The sequence below is a fragment of the Gopherus flavomarginatus genome, chromosome 3, assembly GCF_025201925.1.
Source record: "Gopherus flavomarginatus isolate rGopFla2 chromosome 3, rGopFla2.mat.asm, whole genome shotgun sequence".
Lineage (NCBI taxonomy): Eukaryota > Metazoa > Chordata > Testudines > Testudinidae > Gopherus > Gopherus flavomarginatus.
Window position 1 is genome coordinate 195,771,724 of NC_066619.1, and position 19,747 is coordinate 195,791,470.

The 19,747-nt window shown below is 39.7% G+C and overlaps 1 protein-coding gene across 1 annotated transcript in view; it reads right to left on the reverse strand.

Annotated features, from left to right (window-relative positions):
* The window catches only part of INPP4B (inositol polyphosphate-4-phosphatase type II B), a 508,181-nt gene that overhangs the window by 92,953 nt on the left and 395,481 nt on the right, over positions 1 to 19,747 (reverse strand). Inside the window, exons 18-19 of the mRNA XM_050946302.1 lie at positions 15,595 to 15,807; positions 3,646 to 3,793 (exon numbers count right to left, since the gene is read on the reverse strand). Of these exons, the coding sequence (XP_050802259.1) occupies positions 3,646 to 3,793; positions 15,595 to 15,807 (361 nt within the window). The remainder of the gene's footprint in view (positions 1 to 3,645; positions 3,794 to 15,594; positions 15,808 to 19,747) is intronic.

Sequence of the window (19,747 nt, forward strand, 5' to 3'; positions counted from 1 at the left end):
CTGTTACCTTGGAAACTGGTATCTCAAATTCAGCCTTAAGAATATACTCAACGGTCAGACTGTAAGAAAAGACAGATTAAGGAGGGCATAATCCTTGTTTGAAGTAAGTATATATGAGAGGGGAAAAAAGGCAAAAAGGTAAATGTATTCACATTTTAAAATTTAGGAAATTTAATACAATGGATATGTTACACATTCTAAAATTCAGGAAGTATATACTCAGAGCGTGCAAAGAAAATGAAACCCTACCTTTTCACCCTTTGAGTATGTATTATGATGCAGTCCTTAATTGACTGAAACATATCCTATTGCTCAGATAATCCAATATATCATGATAACATTTTCTACAACCTTAGATACGCAGGTGTAGAATCCTGTAACATTTTCTCCATTTTTTTAATACCTACACTAATTTTATGTCATAACGATGAAATATATCTTTACTGACAGCCCTTTTACATGATCAGTTCTCTTCTCTTCGAGGTAAATATTTTAATAATCTGGTTATAATTTCATGTATTATATATATTTTCTTTTCAACCAACAGCACAGCTTTTCTTATAGGGTCAGTTTGAGGACTGAGCTACTCAATTAGGAAGCTAAATGAGTTAACTAGGGACCTATGCATGCTAGTACATTTACAGTATTACTCAGTTTTGTTATGTTTCAGTTGTGGTATAACATGTAAGTAACATCCATTGAGAATTTTTCATATAAATGACTTTCATGGTCTTTGTCTTGCATACACAAAATAGTATACAGCATTGCAAGATGTAAATGTGTATCTACAGCTGTAAAATCTCATGGTACTATGCTGGATTTCTTGAGAAATAGTATGACATCATGTAATGTAACCAAAGGCTACATATATCCTATGGAGCAGAATTTAAGTTCAGTTTATCACCTTGACTATGGCATTTCCTGATTTTTGCGTACACAACCATAAATGTTTAATCTTCCATCTCACACTCTTAAAACAGAGAGAGAGAGAGAGAGAAAAAAATCACCTTTAGGCAGAGATCACACATGGAAAATTTTGGCCTCAGAAGGCAAAAGTTTCAGAACATTATCAGGAAGGTATATTGGAGTCTATTACGCAACCTGAACTACACCAGTTCCTGCTGCTCTCCAATACCTGAAAGCTTTCTACACTGCGGAGATAACTTTTTAAAGTAAGTTCTACAATAAGAGGCAACTTTCAAAACATTTCAGTTTCTAGGTCTACCCTTCCCAGCTCCACTTTAAGCCATCAAAATTTAATGCAGAAATGAAGCCACGCCTCCTAACAAATCAAACATAACAAAATGAAGAACCTACAATTTACAACTAAGTAGACATTGAAGAAATCCAAAAAAGGTCTTTAAAACACCCCAATTCTGTTCTCATTGAAGTCAAGTCATATGAACTTCACTGGGAGCATGGTCTGGCCCTTAGTAAACATCTGAGAAGAAATAAGGGCAGAATTTAATAAAAAAAGAAGAATTTGCTTCATTGTCCTAATTACTACAAAGTTTGCTTATTCTTGGCCTGTTTTTCAACTCTAGAAGAGATTTTATGAACAGAACAAATGATGTCTCCTGTAATTTCCTCAGATTAAAAACAGTACTGTTGCTTAGCATAGGGCAGGATCTTAATTAGCTTGGAGAACATTTAGCACATTTCTTAAATCCCTTTCAAGCTAAACATTTTTGGGGGAAGGTAATTCAAAGTAGTTTTGAATTTGAGAGATAAAGACTCTAATCAACTTTTCACCTGGCTTTGTAAATTACAAGCCTGAGTGTAAGTTTTTGTCCCTTTGTTATAGCTAAAGGTAAAATATCATACACAAATAGAATGGGACTAGTCAAATGTGTTTCAATCTAAAGAGCACCACCAGGAAAATGTTCATGAGGCTTGAAAGAGCAAGGGAAAAATGGACTTTTAAAACTTATACTTCTCTAATTTCTTATTTTTGTGGGCAGAGGACTTCCAAAACACATACACAAAGTTCTAAGTTTCTTTCAGTTAAGGTAAACAAAATTAAAATAATGTAAAATCTTGTTCTACAGCCAAAATGATCCATGCCATCTGGAGAATAGATAGAGAACTGTACATATCTAACACAAGGTAGCGTAACAGAGGCCTCATTTGCAAAACAAATCCAATATTCATTATTGAGAAATCTACTATTACTTCATGATGTTGAAAAAAAAACTAGTAAGAGTTAATTATCATCACGGAGGGAGGGAAAGGGGAGGAGCGTGGTGACGAGAAAGAGGAACAGTTTGTCACAAGAACATCTAAGATTCAGTTTTGTTGTCTTTATCAGACCCAGGACTGTTGAGTTTCCCTTCCTGAAGACAGTTTCAAACTGAAGACTATTCCTAGCTGATCTGTGAGATTTTGTTCCTCACTCCAACGTACAAGAAATATTCCAAGTAGAACACAGTTCTGAATCCATATACTGTGCCCACACTCCACTCCCACAAATTATTACAGGAGAATAAAGAAGAGACCAAAAATTGCCACCCATTCCCCTGACCTTACAGCTGAGGTAGATTCTCACCTCCTAAAGAGAGGAACTCTCAGAAGCAAATGTAACAGGTAAGAAAAGTTCCATCTCTTTACTATAAAAATAAAGTGGCACATTTGATGCAGAAACTTTGGATGCCAGTCTTGGCACAAATCTCTGGTATTGGTAAATAAGTTGGCCTTCCAGCTGCATTAAAATTAGGGCTACAGCTAAAATCCCAGCATCAGTACACAAACAGGATGGAATAATAGCTTTAATTAAATAACCAAATCTTATAAAATTTCTAATAATTTGTTCTAAAACCAAGCCATGAAAATGTGGGAAACACATAAAGATGTAATTACAGGATAAAAGAAAACACTGTCCCACTAAATAAAAGGAAGAGTAGGTTTTCCAGCAGTTTGCAGCCCAGAATTTGGTTCTGCTTCCAAGACCCTTTCCTTGGGTCTTGAAATACCATACACCTTCAAAGAGGCACTTTTAGATTCATTGCAACAGACAAAACAAGATTCTCATCTCAGATTTATACAGCAGATCTTACTTTATATTTCACTCTCTGTGCAAATGAAAACAATTAGAAATCCAGACATGTAGGAAGAACAGAATAATGGAGCCAAGAATCACTATGTGGGTCTGCGAGAATTTTCTCCACAGCATATTGTTAAATCATCCTCTACCTAATATCCAGTTCTGCAGAAACTGATGCATTCACAAAAGAGAAGCAACTTTATCTTTAAAAATTTGATTTTGGAACCAGCAAAGGATTTATGAGCAAAAGACATTTTGAAAGTATGTGTTAAATTTCCTTAATGTATGCTCTTGAGTCATTTTCTGAATGGTAGTTTCACGAAAAACCTAAAATAGATTAAATTATGTCAGAGACTTCAAAGGAAAACACTGTTCTTTCAAGGAGGCTTTTATGTAGCACAAAAAATTGAGCACTGCAAGCAGTTCTTGAGTGCACAACTGAGATGCAATTTGATAAACGGCTTTCTGTCATTCAAGGCTAGGAATGTACAAAACCATACTATCAGCACTTTCATCAACAACACTATTCACTCTTTCTATCTCATTTTTATTGTGATTTTTTTCATTTTATTTATCCAGTCAATCATAAAAAATAGGTTTCTTACCACTTGTATGTGATACCACGTGATCTGCAGATGAAGGGTCATTTTCGCTTTCCTTAATGCCGTTGCTGCTGTTGTCTTTTTCAAGTAGTCTGTCCACCATTGCAATAATGCAGTTTAAACTCTTCCCCACATTGGTCCACACCCTATCCTGAAAAGAGCATCAGTATCACTATACATTATTGGAAGAAGCATAGAGAGAGATGTATTAGTAGACCACTGGCTTCTTAATATCGTCTGCAGTAGAACTACTGAATTGTAAAGTGAAAATTAGGTGTCTACAAATGATTTAACTTAACATCTTTACATAGCATCATTTCAAGAACTTTTTTTCCATTGTCCCTGTTTCTTTTCTCTACTCAGACCCTATGCCACCAGCACTCCCAGCTATCTCTGTGACACCACTGATTTCCTGAGGAAACTACAATGCATTGGTGACCTTCCAGAAAACACCATCCTAGCCACCATGGATGTAGAGGCTCTCTACACAAACATCCCCCACACAGATGGAATACAAGTTGTCAGGAACAGTATCCCTGATGATGCCACAGCACAACTGGCTGCTGAGCTCTGTGCTTTTATCCTCACACACAACTATTTCAAATTTGATAACAATATATATCTCCAGATCAGTGGCACCACTATGGGCACCCGCACCGCCCCACAATATGCCAGTATTTTTATGGCCGACCTGGAACAATACTTCCTCAGCTCTCGTCCACTCACGCCCCTTCTCTACCTACGCTACATTGATGACATCTTCATCATCTGTACCCATGGGAAGGAGACTCTAGAAAAATTCCACCACGATTTCAACAGCTTCCACCCCACCATCAACCTCAGCCTGGACCAATCTACACGGGAGGTCCACTTCCTAGACACCACGGTGCAAGTAAGTGATGGTCACTTTAACACCACCTTATACCGAGAACCTACCGACCGCTATGCCTACCCCCATTCCTCCAGCTTCCATCCCGGGCACATCACACGATCCATTGTTTACAGCCAAGCACTGAGGTACAACCGCATCTGCTCTAACCCTTCAGACTGAGACCAACATCTACAAAATCTCCATCAAGCATTCTCAAAACTACAATACTCGCAAGAGGAAATAAGGAAACAGATCAACAGAGTAAGACATGTACCCAGATGCCTCCTATTGCAAGACAAACCCAAGAAAGAAACCAACAGGACTCCACTGGCCATCACATACAGTCCCCAGCTAAAACCCCTCCAATGCATCATCAGGGATCTACAACCCATCCTGGACAATGATCCCACACTTTCACAGGCCTTGGGTGGCAGGCCAGTCATCGCCCACAGACAACCTGCCAACCTGAAACATATCCTCACCAGTAACTGCACATCGCACCATAGGAACTCAAGCTCAGGAACCAATCCATGCAACAAACCTTGATGCCAGCTCTTCCCACATATCTACACCAGCGACACCATCACAGGACCTAACCATATCAGCCACACCATCACCGATTCATTCACCAGCACGTCCACAATGTAATATATGCCAGCAATGCCCCTCTGCTATGTACATCGGCCAAACTGGACAGTCTCTATGGAAAAGGATAAATGGACACAAATCAGATATTAGGAATGGCAATATACAAAAACCTGTAAGAGAACACTTCAACCTCCCTGGTCACACTATAGCAGATCTTAAGGTGGCCATCCTGCAGCAAAAAAACTTCAAAGAGAAACTGCTGAGCTTCAGTTCATCTGCAAATTTGACACCATCAGCTCAATATTAAGCAAAGACTGTGAATGGCTTGCCAACTACAAAACCAGTTTCTCCTCCCTTGGTTTCACACCTCAACTGCTAGAAGAGGGCCTCATCCTTCCTGATTGAACTAACCTCATTATCTCTAGCTTGCTTGCATATATATACCTGCCCCTGGAAATTTCCACTACATGCATCCGACGAAGTGGGTATTCACCCACGAAAGCTCACGCTCCAAAATGTCTGTTAGTCTATAAGGTGCCACAGGATTCTTTGCTGCTTTTACAGATCCAGACTAACAAGGCTACCCCTCTGATACCTGTTTCTTTGGTGTAAATAACTGAATGGGAACTGATTTTTTTAAGGCACTGAAAGCAGTACATTTGTCATTCACTTCACACTGTCCAAAACCAAGGGCTAAATCTCCTAAATGTGCTCACATTGCATGTACAGTTGCATGCAAAGTTGTCCACTTTAGGTTCAGTTCTGTGAGGTTCTGAGCATCCTCACCTCCGATTAACTGACTGCAATGGGAGGCGAGGGCACTCGTTACCTTGCGGGAGTGGCTCTTTGTTTGCAACACCATGGTTTGAACGTGCAGCTTTATCAAAAGGATGTGCCCATTTACTGAACCCTCCAATTGCTAAAATGAGACCTATGCTGAATAAGCAAATGTAAAAATGAGAGATGGTACACCAATATTAGCAGCCTGCCTATATGCCACATTCAGTATCTAATGCAATTTCATTTTGTACATCATCTTCCATACAAATTGCAACCCATGACACTTTACAGAGTTAACTGGACATAACAAAAACTGCAGAAATAATAGAGCGGGAGTGAAATTAAGAGGTGTAAGCACAGATGAAAAGATAAGGTCAAGTCATTTGGAATGAGACAGATTAGAACCACTATGCTGGAGAGAAACAGGAAGGCTCCTGCAAGTGTCAGGAGCTGCAGAAGAGAAGGCTCTTAGATCCACACTAGCGGGATTGCGTGGAAGGACAGAAAAGAGGCCAGAGCCAGATAAGTAGAGAGAAGTTGTGAGACAAGGCTAGTGACAGAGCTTGGAATGACTCCATCCACACTTCAAAATTAAAATGGATCATTTGACCTGAAATAAATGGATAGCTAATGGAAGAAAGAGGGTGAGTGATGTGATCATTCTTCTATACATGTGCGATGTGGTGCCCAGAAGTGTACTGTGTGTTTCTGTGGTGGGAGGCATGGGAAGGGAGTTTTACAAAACAAAGTGAAAGAAAAGAGTAAGCAGGAAGACTTAAGCAGAGACATAATGAATGTAACATCACATATGGACAATGCTGTGGAGGTGAGGGATGGGAAGATTCAGACATGGGATGTGTGGGAGAAGGAGAATTTGGACTAAAAAACAATACTATGGTTACAGACAAATGTAAACAAATGGAAGCTGGCCAGAGATAGAAGAGGCTGGATTTGCACCAGAACTTCTACTCAGACAAACTTCTTATTAATCTAAAACTATTCTGTATTGTGTATCACCATTATTTACAGCATATAATTCTGCTGTAGAATGTATCACACTTTCAGAAGTTGTTACGGTATTTCAGTACTTATGTGTATAGTTCTTAATGGCTGGTGATTGCATGGTTTTCAAGGGTCTTTTAATGAGACACTTACTATATAACAAAGAATTTGCTAGCCACTTCTATTCTGAACACATAATATAATCTTAAACTATGTCCAATTAATCATAGATTGTATAACACACAGTGGGAAAGTGTACCTAATACTATAAAATAATCCTGATTTATGTATAAGATTCTAAATTTAGAGATATGCAGAACATGAAATAGATTTGTGATAAGTAAAGTATAATACATGTGTTTAGTACTAGTACTGCATGTATTATATAGCATCCATTAGATGTACATGAAAGGGGTGGCAGCTAAAAAGGAACACAAACCCTTCATGGAGAGATGTGATTTCAAGGGGAAACTAACACCATATTTGAATATGAATTACATATAGGTTAATAAAAGCAGCAAAGAATCCTGTGGCACCTTATAGACTAACAGACGTTTTGGAGCATGAGCTTTCGTGGGTGAATACCCACTTCGTCAGATGCTGATGAAGTGGGTATTCGCCCACGAAAGCTCATGCTCCAAAACGTCTGTTAGTCTATAAGGTGCCACAGGATTCTTTGCTGTTTTTACAGATCCAGACAAACATGGCTACCCCTCTGATAAACGGGTTAATCAGTCAGTATAAACAGCTGTTAGTGCTTGTAACATAAAATCTGTTCATGTGATAAATCTGTTGTCATGATGATATAATCATGAAAACGTGCATATATATATATTTATATTGTTTTTTTACAAAACACATACCTACACTGAGTGTAGGTGTGTGTTTTTTTAAAAAAAACAATATAAACACTCACAGTGAAAGTACACATAGAAGGCTATACATATTGTATACATCAGTGAAGCTAGTCCTCATATGGAAGAAATATGTAGTGTTGCTAAAGGAACTGCTTTTGCTTTAGCTAACAGGTTTTTGTTTTTTGTTTTTTTGAGGTTTGTTTTGATCAGAAGAATGTTCTAAATAAAGTCTCAACTGTTTGGAAGTGGTAAGAAATTAATAACTCTCAGGCAGACTTGTTGTTCACTACTTAATATACTAATGAGGCCATAATTTTCAAAGCCAGCCTGTAGAATTTGTGGCTGAAATACTGTATGTACAAATAAACAAGTGGGAAAACCCGGCAGTTGTACATCCATGACAGGCAGTTAGACACCTAACTACTTGATATTCACATCAACATTGGGGAATTACACAAGCTAATAATTGCATGCATAATATTGAAACCTAAATCAGATGCAGTGTAGAGGCCCCTTGGAAATCTTAGCTCTAGATATCAGCTCTAACTCAAAGGCGCCTGAAAATTGTTGAGAAAATGAAGAAGTATGTTTTATTTCAACCATGAGTGTGAGAGTGATCTTGAGATAGAAATTCTGCTAAGAATAATGAAATATTGTAAACAGGAAAAAAAGTAGGGCTGTTAAGCGATTTAAAAAATTAATCACGATTAATCATGGGATTAAAATGATTAATCACACAGTTAATAATAGAATAGCATTTATATAAATATTTTTGGATATTTTCCACATTTTCAAATATATTGATTTAAATTACAACACAGAATTTAAAGTGTACAGTGCTCACTTTATTTTTATTATAAATATTTTCACTGTAAAAATAAAAAATAGTTTTTTCAATTTCACTTAATAGAAGTACTGTAGTGCAATCTCTTTATCATGAAAGTTGAACTTACAAATATAGAGTTATGTACAAAAAAAACTGCATTCAAAAATAAAACAATGTAAAACTTTAGAGCCTACAAGTCCACTCAATCCTACTTCTTGCTCAGCCAATTGCTCAGACAAACAAGTTTGTTTACATTTGCAGGAAATAATGCTGCCCGCTTCTTGTTTACAGTATCAGTTGAAAGCGAGAACAGGTGTTCACGTGACACTGTTGTAGCTGGCACTGCAAGATCTTTACATGCCAGAGGTGCTAAAGATTCATATGTCCCTTCATGCTTCAACCACCAATCCAGAAGACATGCCTCCATGTGGATGATAGGTTCTGTTTGATAATGATTCAAAGCAGTACAGACCAACGGATGTTCGTTTTCATCATCTGTGTCAGATGTCACCAGTAGAAGGTTGATTTTCTTTTTAGTGGTTCAGGTTCTGTAGTTTCTCCATCGGAGTGTTGCTCTTTTAAGACTTCTGAAAGCACGCTCCACACCTCATCCCTCTCAGATTTTGGAAGGCACTTCAGATTCATAAATCTTGGGTCAAGTGCTGTAGCTATCTTTAGAAATCTCACACTGGTACCTTCATTGCATTTTGTCAAATCTGCAGTGAAAGTATTCTTAAAATGTACAACATGCTGAGTCATCATCCGAGACTGCTATAAGATGAAATATATGGCAGAATGCGAGTAAAACACAGAGCAGGAGGCATATAATTCTCCCCCTAGGAGTTCTGTCACAAACTTAATTAACACATTATTTTTTTAATGAGCATAATCAGCATGGAAGCATGTCCTCTGAAATGGTGGCCAAAGCATGACGGGGCATACGAATGGTTAGCATATCTGGCATATAAATACATTGCAATGCCGGCTACAAAAATGCCATGCCAACAACAGTTCTCACTTTCAGATGACATTGTAAATAAAGAGCGGGCAACATTATCTCCCATAAATGTAAACAAACTTGTTTCTCTTAGCGACTGGCTGCAAAAGAAGTAGGACTGAGTGAACTTGTAGGCTCTAAAGTTTTACGTTGCTTTGTTTTTGAGTGCTGTTATGTAACAAAAATAAATAAATAAATCTATATTTGTAAGTTGCGCTTTCACGATAAAGAGATTGCACTACAGTACTTGTATGAGGTGAATTGAAAAATACTATTTCTTTTATCAGTTTTACAGTGCAAACATTTGTAATAAAAATAATATAAAGTGAGCACTGTACACTTTGTAACTTAAATAAATATATTTGAAAATGTAGAAAAACATCCAAAAATCTAACCCTAACCTTAATATGTAGGTGTGGGCAAGAGAAACACAGGGAGTAAAGAGCCTCCATGTTCTCCATAGAAGAGGCTGAGAGAAAAGGAAGTCACTGCGTTGAGGAGTCACATGGACTATACGAGGCTAGGCACTGATTCTTATGCTTTTCTCTCAACAGAGGAGAGGGCCAAATTTCTAACAAAGGGGCCCTTCAAGTTTTCCAACTCGTTCATATGACATTTCTTAGGTAAAAAACACACTTTCTCACCAAATAAAATCCATCAATTCCATACTATTCTTCTGCACATAAAGAAATCCATCAATTTCATATTCTTTCCCACCCCTCCAAAAATCCATGATTTCCAGACCATTTCTCTCCATCCCATCACTCCTTCCACCTTCTCAACCCAATATGCTTCCCCCTACTCAATACCTCATGAAAACTATTTCACAGGTAGGCTCCTCACAGCTGGAGTAATTGTAGCATGAAAGTGTCCTTCAGCCTGTGCTGGCTGCAATAATAGCAGGCAATAGCCGATCTGCTACTTTTACCTGCAGGGCAGATGGCCAGGGGAAAGTGGGTCTCCTTTGATGGTGAATTAGGTATCGGGTCCCCTTTAGTTCTGGAGTGGATGGGTTTCCCCTGACTGATAGGGGTCAGATGGAGCAGCAGGTTCCCTGGAGTGGTGGTGGGAAATCAGGGGAAAGGAATTAGGCTTTTGGCTCCCTCCCAGTGCTCGTTCTTTAAACATTGGACAGGCAGGCCAATGGCAGGAAGAGAGGAGGGCTGCAATGGGTGCAGACTCTTACTCAGTTCAGCAGCAGCTTGGCTTTGCTGCCTCTCCTCCTTCTTTGGAGAAGTTTTGGGAGGCAGTTGGGATTTAGGGCTGCACAGTGTATAGAGCAATGCATCCTCCATTCACTCCTACTGGCACTAGAGGGGGATGCAGAAGAGAAGTTTCTCTTACAAAAGCTACTGTGGCAGTGGCAGGTATACCCACACCATGCCAGCCACCTGAGTCACAAAAGCCAGCTCAGCATCATATTTTTAACAAGCAGGCCCAGTCTTCATACTTTTAGGTAACACTGTTAAACAATTCTCTCATACTCTCCATCAGAGGTGGTGCTATATAGCCCACTGAGGGCCTTAAGAAGGAATATTTTAGCCCTCCCCCCAACACATACTAACAGGTGGGCCCCAAGCAATTGCTAAGTTTGCCTATGCCTAGTGCTGGCTCTGCACTCTCCCCATAAATGTAACCCCTCCTGGTAGCAGAGGGCCTGCCTAAGAATTTTAAGAAAGGTTAATAAGGTGGGATCTGATTAAAGAGAATCACTTACACTCATTTTACATCATTGACTTAATTGGAGGTATTCCTGATTTGCACTGTTGGTGAAAGGAAAATCTAAACTGTGATTCTTTGAGTTACACCTCAGACTTAATCATCTCATTTTACACAGGAGAGAGGAAGAGAGGGAGTGTGCGTGTGTACGTGTACGCATGCACACATGCTGAGTTCTCCCTCAGCTTCTTTCTACAGAAGCTGAGCACAGCTCAGCCCTCACAGTGGGTTTACATGGGTTTAAGTTTTCAATGCTATCTTTGCAAGGAGAAGGGGCAGAAACTTGCTTTTCCTTTTAAAATAAAAGACAGAATTCTATGTCATGGGGTCCAAAGGCTGCCTTTGTTTCCACAGGCCTCAACAAACACCCTGAAGAGCTCATCAACGATCCCATCCCTTCCACACCAGCCAGCAGAGCTTTGTTTTTGCAAAGCAGAGCACAGCCACTGTAGTTCCCAGAGGTCTGAGAGGCACTGTGCCTGCTTAAATTATCATGCAGGCATGTAGCTATGAGCCAGAACCGCATGTTAATAGTTCTTCATGGAATGTTCATAATAGATCACCCATCTTAATGAATGTTCAAGAATCCTAGCTAATGTCCACTCATGATGGGACAGTACTTTGGAATGGGATATAGCAGTGGTTGCCAACTGATCAATCGCAATTGACTGGTCAATCCTGGAGACTCTGCCAGTCGACTGCGATCTCCAGCTGCTAAAAGTCTGGTGGTGCAGTGGGGCTAAGGCAGGCTCCCTGCCTGCTCCAGCCCCACACCACTCCCAGAAGTGGTCAGCATGCCCCCGTGGCTCCAGGGGAGGGAGGGGTAAGGGTGTCTGTGCACTGCTCCTGCCTCAAGCACTGCCCACAGAGCTCCCATTGGCTGGGACTGGGGAACTGTGGCCAATGGGAGCTGCGGGGCGGGGTGTGTGTGCCTGCAGAATGGGACAGCATGCGGAGCCACGTGCCCTCCCCAAGGGTGACCAGATGTCCTGGTTTTTAAAGGGTCAGTCCCGTGTTTGGGGAATCTCTCTTATATAGGCGCATATTATCCCCCACTCCCGTCCCATTTTTTCACAGTTGCTATCTGGTCACCCTCCTCTCCCCCCAGAGGCCATGTTCGCCCCTTCAGGAAACAGCATGGGAGCAGCCTGCAGTAAGTGCCACCCGGCGGGAGCCTGCAGCTGGTGAAAGTGAATGAGGGTGGAGGAGAGCCAGTAACAGAGAGGCGGGGAGGAATGGAGTAAGTGGGGTGGGGCTTCAATGAAGGGTTGGGGTAGATCCTGGGTTGTACTTAAATTAAAAAAGTGATCTTGTGCGTAAAAAGGTTGGAGACCACTGGGAAATAAGCTATTGTGAATGGGAGAATATTTCACACAGGAATTACAGTATATTCAGATATTGCACACAGCAGTATTAGCACACTGGTTAAAATACTATAAAAATAAAATTATTATATACAAAATACTGATTACTTTCCACTGTCAACATTCAATTGCATAATTTTTGGTATACTAATTTCTTTTATAAATCTTTTTATATGTAATCTTCTAGAAGTGCCATTTTAACTGGGAAAAAAGTCAGCTTGTTCTCATCATTGTATGTTTTTATTATTACTATACAAATAGCATTGTAACACCAACCATGTTAACTAGTAAGTCAGAAATGTAGAGCAGAAACACTTCCAAGTGGCAGTCTGCCCACCCACTCTTGCATTATACATGACATGACATTTTTTTCCCTCCCTGGAGGGAGGTTCCAGGATAGCAGAAGCAGCTGGCAAGCAGAGAAGGAAGTAACTATTCAGAGGCAATCTGTAACTATCAAGTTAAATATTTTTTCTTAAGCAGTAATGCTTTGGTACTACCTAAGCATAGTGCTTACAATTACACCAGTATAAGTAGCTCAATCAATACTGCTGTCAACTATCTGGCATTAATGTTTGTATTTGACATCCAAAGAGAAAAGTGTATTATAGCACTGCTGCTCAGGGCCCTGATCCTGCAACTGGATCAGCACAGCAAGATCCCTAATGGATCCACCCATTTGGATCCACTTGCAGAAACAGGACCTACAGTAAGTTGATTAGAAATGTATACTCAAAAAGGCAAAGAAAAACCTTTTACCAGATATAAATAATCAACAAAGAACAGAAATACAAAAAGCTGTTTTTCAAAAGGGTTTAGTTTGTACATTAAGTTTTAGCCTAATGGTGTATGTGTCTCAAGGAATATAGGCAGTTTCATAAATTAGTAGAAATCTGCATATGCACTCTTGTTAAATATAATTTCTTTGTATGACGCACAGATTAGTTAAGAGTAAGAATAATTCAGTTTCTCAGATATCCTTGGCCACTCAACATGAAAAACAGAATATTAAAATAGAAAGTTGGAAGCTACTCCCTAGAAAGAACTTTTTTTTTGCATTTTTTTAAAGTTGGACCTAGAACTCATGACTCCAGATGCTTGTAAAATAAATCACCAGTATTGTAAAATAAATAAATAAATAAATAAATGGAGTTATTTAAAGTAGCAAGACCTGGGTCAATTTAAGAGCTTTGTAGGACATTATTTTAGATTTCAGACAAACTAAACTTAAACTCCCAGCTACAAAAAACTTCTGGTTTCTTTGATATAGTGAAAGAAAAGCAATATGTATCTTCACCAACACAAAGACGAAGAACTGCATATAGCATAGACAGAAAGCACAATATTCCTTTGAGGTTTAATTGTTTTCTAACTTCCAAACAAATTTTCAAAGAAATGTTATTGCATAACTAAATTGCAGATTAGATTAAGCATTTTCTCACACTTCCCAACCACTTGCTCTATTTCCACCATGTTGACAAGAGTTCAGTAATTAAAACTAAGATAATATATGCCATCAGCTTTCCATTAAAACAGAGAATGGGAAGCTAATGAGAGGATAATTCAGGCCCTGATCTCTCAAAATACTTAAGCATGTGCTTAACTTTAATGGGAATACTTACATATTTCAAATTAAGCATGTGCTTAAGTGCTTCACTGGGCTGCTGATTTAGACAACTGTTAGGAGTCTGTAACTCATGTTATAAAGAAATAAAATAAAGCCTTCAACAAACAAATAAAACCAAGGTAGCATCTACGTAACTGCAAATGTAATAAAATGAACTAAGATTCAACTTGTACAAAATTATTAATCTTTTCAATGTCATCAACACTCATGATTTTATTGCAAGTCTTGCAATATTATTTGTTCTTCTTAAAGCTCCAGAACCCAGAGTCACGTTATTACATGAAAATTTCAGCTTTCATTTAAAATAAAAAGCACATTTTTTGTCTTTTCTTTATCTGAAAAATATTCTTCTTTCCATATTCATGGTACAAGCAGAACTTTAGTTCAGGTGTGAAGATACTGAAGCTCACACAAGCAAAGATTAATTATTAATTATTGATAGCAAAGATTAATATGGTAGAGTACTTGCATTCATGATACCACAGCGATGAACTGAATATAAGAAACTGACGAGAAATAGAATGGAGGATGTGGGAGGAATGTGTTGAGGGAAAAGATCATAAAAGCATTCCCTGAAATAACGGATTCACAAAATCTCAGCTGTATAAATTGTACAAATCATTGAAAGATCTGCTAAGAATGCTAACGTTCAAAAACCATGTTTGATTCTTTTATGGCATTTCAGATATTCTCTAAGAATAGACTCATAGAAAACAGTTCTTTTTCACTGATCAGTAGTTCATGCATTTTGAAACTATTTATGTTCACTCTTGGCAAAAATTGAACTTTGATTTCATACTCCTTTTTAGTCCCCTTTATATCTGCTTAAATGACAAAAAGAATTGAGGTAAACACCAGGGCCTCCCAGAGGATTCAGGGGGCCTGGGGTCTTCTGCGGCGGGGGCCCCCCGCCGCCGAATTGCCGCCGAAGATCCAGCACTTCAGCAGCGGGTCCCAGGGTGGAATGACCCCCTGCCAGTCTTCGGCTGGTAAACACACGGCATGGCTTTTTCCCATCTCGTCATGAAGATTTTCGCTTCCAACACTGCTATATGCACAAACTAAGCAGTCACACACAAGCAAATTATTCATTAGAAAATTGTTTCAAGTTTCTTTTGTGGGACTTCATTAGGAAAGTATTCTTGGGATTCAAATGAATCAGAAAATGGAATCTATGCGTCTGTAAAATACAGTAGTATTTAAAGTTTTAAAATTCTGTCTTTCTAACAAGAGGGGACATGGAGATTAAGACTTGCGTTTGTCTACACTTAGCTGTGGATTTTTTGATAGAGTTTCAAGCAAGAACTTGGAGGCTACTTACCCACTCTTCTTCATCATATTCTGAATGGTGAGGTATAGAGTTCTGCCGTTTGATCTGAGATGGATGGTCCTGACCCTGTGGATCACCAGACCCTTCCACACTGTTTCTGGGCACAGTTGGCTTCTTGAGGACACAACCTGGACGGGCTGTGTATAACGCTAAAAGGGCACTTCTGACCAGCTGATCCTTGAAAGCATGCACAAATAACTCTGTCTAGAAAGAAATTAATGGGCAGTTAGACCGAAGTGTGTAATGTATATGTAATTATTAAAACACACATTTTTGTTTAGGTAGAGTGAAAATTAATTGCTATCCAATCTGAGACACAGAAAGGAACTTATACCAAACATTGGGGAACAATGTCAGGTTCTGGAACACTGCCAGTCTCTGAAATTCCACTCTTCTAAAAGTTAATGCAAAGGTACAGTATCTTGTATAAAGACCATCTGTTTACATAGTCCTGTTTTATTCTAGTTCCAAATCTTCTCTGTTGAGACAGGTTTCTATGGGGATAACTGTTTGAACAGTATTAATGTGGTGCTCTTTTTAAGTATGTTACAACAAATGTCAAAAGAAAATGTGATTAATTTCAGAATTTTCTTTCCAAAAAAGGAACAAACAAACAAATAAATTCAAGTAGAGTATAGCACAAGGAAGGCAATGCTTACATGTGGGACTGAAGTATATGCACAAAGCATGAGCTTAGATCAGTGCTGGAATAAGTAAAAGGCATAGGCATTATAGGCTCATGCCTAGGGACCCAGCTTTTGGAGTTAGTTGTGTGATAGTGTTAGAATCTCAGCTTTCTTCAAAAAACAAAAATCTAGCCCTTATGATTGCAAAGACAAGTTTGAAAATGTGACTCAAGCATAACCAATGAAATGACATCATCACAGAGAAACCAGAACAAAAGCTTTAAAATTACATAATGTTCCTTCACCTCAGTGAGGTGTTAACTCCACAGCTCTGGGAGACTTTGCTAATACCATCCCAGCAGGAGACTCTGAGATGCAGGAGGATATGAGATCAACAGGCCTGGCCTACTCACCCAAGCAGATATACTCCAGTTGCTGGCAGCACTGAGAGGTCTGCGGCCTCCCTTTTTGGGAGAAGAGGGAACTTGATGCCATTCCTAGAATGATAACTGTGACTCAGAGGCCCATTTGTGTTGACTACTCTGTGACAGCAGCTCTTGTCAGGCCTGACATACTCACTACATCCAACATACTGTCGTCATAATCTGTATCTAAAAGGTGTCATGTAAAATATCATTGGAAAACTAACAACTCACTGGTTATTAATATTCTTGCATGATGTAGGTAGAGGATGTGTACAAAGAGTTACAAATATGTGCTAGAATTATGTCTTTAAAATGTGTTTGGCAAGCAGCGTACAAGTCCATTCTGCCCTAGACAAAGGAATGCTCATTTCCTTGTCAGGCAGAGAAAATGAAGGTCTGTTTACATATAAGATAAACAAATTGGTGGTGGCGAGGCAGACAGTATGGTGTCTATACTCCAACAACAGAGAGAAACCATTTGGGCTATAAAGTCCAGATTTTGAACCTCAAATGATAAGTAACTAAATCAACTGATTGTATACAACATTATTGTATAACAAATGTGTATTGAGTAAAGGTCCTTTCTGAAAGCTAATGATCCACTGGTAATTAATATCATTGTAAAATTATGTATTAACACTATATGAGGAAATATGGATAATGCATGAAATTATGCTTTAAAGTCTGTGACAAACACAGGGAGAAACAGGTTTTCCCCAGACAGAAGGGAAGTGACCCATTGACCTGTCTCCAATGAAATTAAACAAGGTGGATCAAAATCAATGGAAGCTCCATTTACATATGAATCAGCAGGAGGATAGGAAGTCCACAAGAAGAGAAGAACAGCATGAGATCATCCTGAGTCTGAGGACAAAATGGTGAATTTGGGAAGCTAATATAGGGAGAAAAAAAGAAGCCATTTTGGCATCCATTACTGGACACAGACGAGAGGTCAGAGCTCTTGGAAGCTGAGAAAGATGGGGCTGTCATCTGAGTGGGCTGAAGTCTCTGGGAACAAAAGATTGGTAAGAAATCTACCAAGGCCGTAGTTTTTAAGTCTTAGCCATTACAAAGAGTATTTTTACTTTTTTTTGCAATTTATTTTACTTGGTATCACTTAACCTATATACTTTTGTTAATAAACTTGCTTTATTTTTACAATAAGCCACTTAGTGCTGGGCTTGAAGGGAAGGGTGTGTTTACTCCAGTTAATAAGCTGTAAAGGAGCAAACAAACCTTATTATTTCTCTGAAATGTTCCAGGAGAGGGCTGGACACTTGAGGGCAGATTGTTTTGGGGAAATTCAGGACTGGGAGGTGTTGGAGTTACCCCTTCATAAGGTAACTGTTGATAGTGACTAGAGTGGGGCTGTAGTTCTGTAGGCAGACTGCTGGGGTCTGAGCAGAGTGCTGAACCAGGGCTGCACAGCACACAGTCACTCAGGATACTTCATGCTTGCCTGCTGGCTGTTGGTGTCCAGGCAGGCTATGAGCCACAGCAGCAGAGCAGTTAAGATACCCAGGGTTACAGGGCAGGTGGTGAGACAACCCCTGACTTGTTCTGGATCGTACCCCAGAACATGACAATAACTCTGCCCCATCTTGCTGCCACTGAATATGGGAAGTGAGCAAGCCTTCTCCCCACCACCGTGTCAAGGGTGTGATGGGATGAAGCTACAGTGCGGAAGCAGGGCCCAAGGAGTGGAGCTATGGGGTGCCTTATGTTATGGTACTCCTTGGGCTCTGGTTTGCCTTAAATCTAGCCCTGAAATATATTACCCTGTTAAGCTCTCTGTTAGGAATATCATGGAAGGCCATAATTTTCTACAAATTATGCCAATATGTTGCAATGAAATACACCTCTGACTTGCACAATTTATAAAGAACCAAATTATTCAAGCCTTTATCCAGTTTCTGTTCAATGCTTGCTCAGGTAAAGCTCCAATTGTCTTAGGTTGGAATAATGTCAAACACGGTTTGAATTAGAAATGAATAACAGAAATAATGAATTAATGATGACTTCAGCATTTGGCCCAAAGCTTCTATAGCCGCTGCATGGAATTTCATGGTGCAATACAGGGGTAGAACTTCTGCTCCCCCAATCCATGCATGGAGGAGTTCTCTGCACATGGGCCTCTTCCCTTCCATGCAGAGGAGTGACTCAGCTATTTTTCAGCACTGTCTTCCCACCACCAGAACATACTGGAAACATTCTCTGCAGGGTTCATGAGCTACGCTGGGAGAGTGGGTGGAGACAGAGCAGATCTGCGGTAGTAAAACAACTCTTTTCCTCCCTGGTACCCCAGCCTTTAGTTGAAAAGATGATACATCTAACACGGGGTGAGCAAACATTTTGGCCTGAGGGCTGCATCTGGGTATGGAAATTGTATGGTGGGCCACGAATGCCCGGTGGGGGAGAGGGGTTCTATGAGGTGTAGCATGCGAGGGGGCTCTACAGGGGCGGTACCAGGGACTCCTAGGGACCCTGCCAGCAGTGACACCTAGGTGGCCATATCAGGCACCACGACGGGCAGAGGCACCCTAGCTGAGATGGGTTCAGCCCCTGGGCTGTTTCAAAGCTTCTGAGGGTGGGGAGCTTACCTCAAGTTCCGCTTGTGACAGTGTGCAGAGATCCCATGGAGCTAGACTTCGCTGAAAGGAGGATGTGACACCCCTGTATATCTCAATTCCTAACCCATCCTCAGTGTAACCAAACTATAACAGATTCTTGTGCCTGGGACCCACAGGATTTGTTCCTTATCAGTGTTCCTTGTCTCATCCTAGGTTTGTCACCATGTTCTAGAACTTTGCCGTAACTCAAATAGCCTCCAGCAACTCTCTCTTCCCTTCAGAAATGTGTATGTTCCATATCAGTGAGGTCCATTCTAAGTCTTCATATACAAGTGTGAAATAAATGTGTTAGTTTAGAACAATGACAGGCTTCTTAAAAATACAGTACAATATAATGAATCTAATTGCCTGACCACAGCATATAAAAAGGTTTACATAATAGGAGTTACATGGGTATATTATATTTAAGGTAGAAGAAAAGGTTATCTGATCCACTGACATATGTCCCAGTAAAATCTGACTT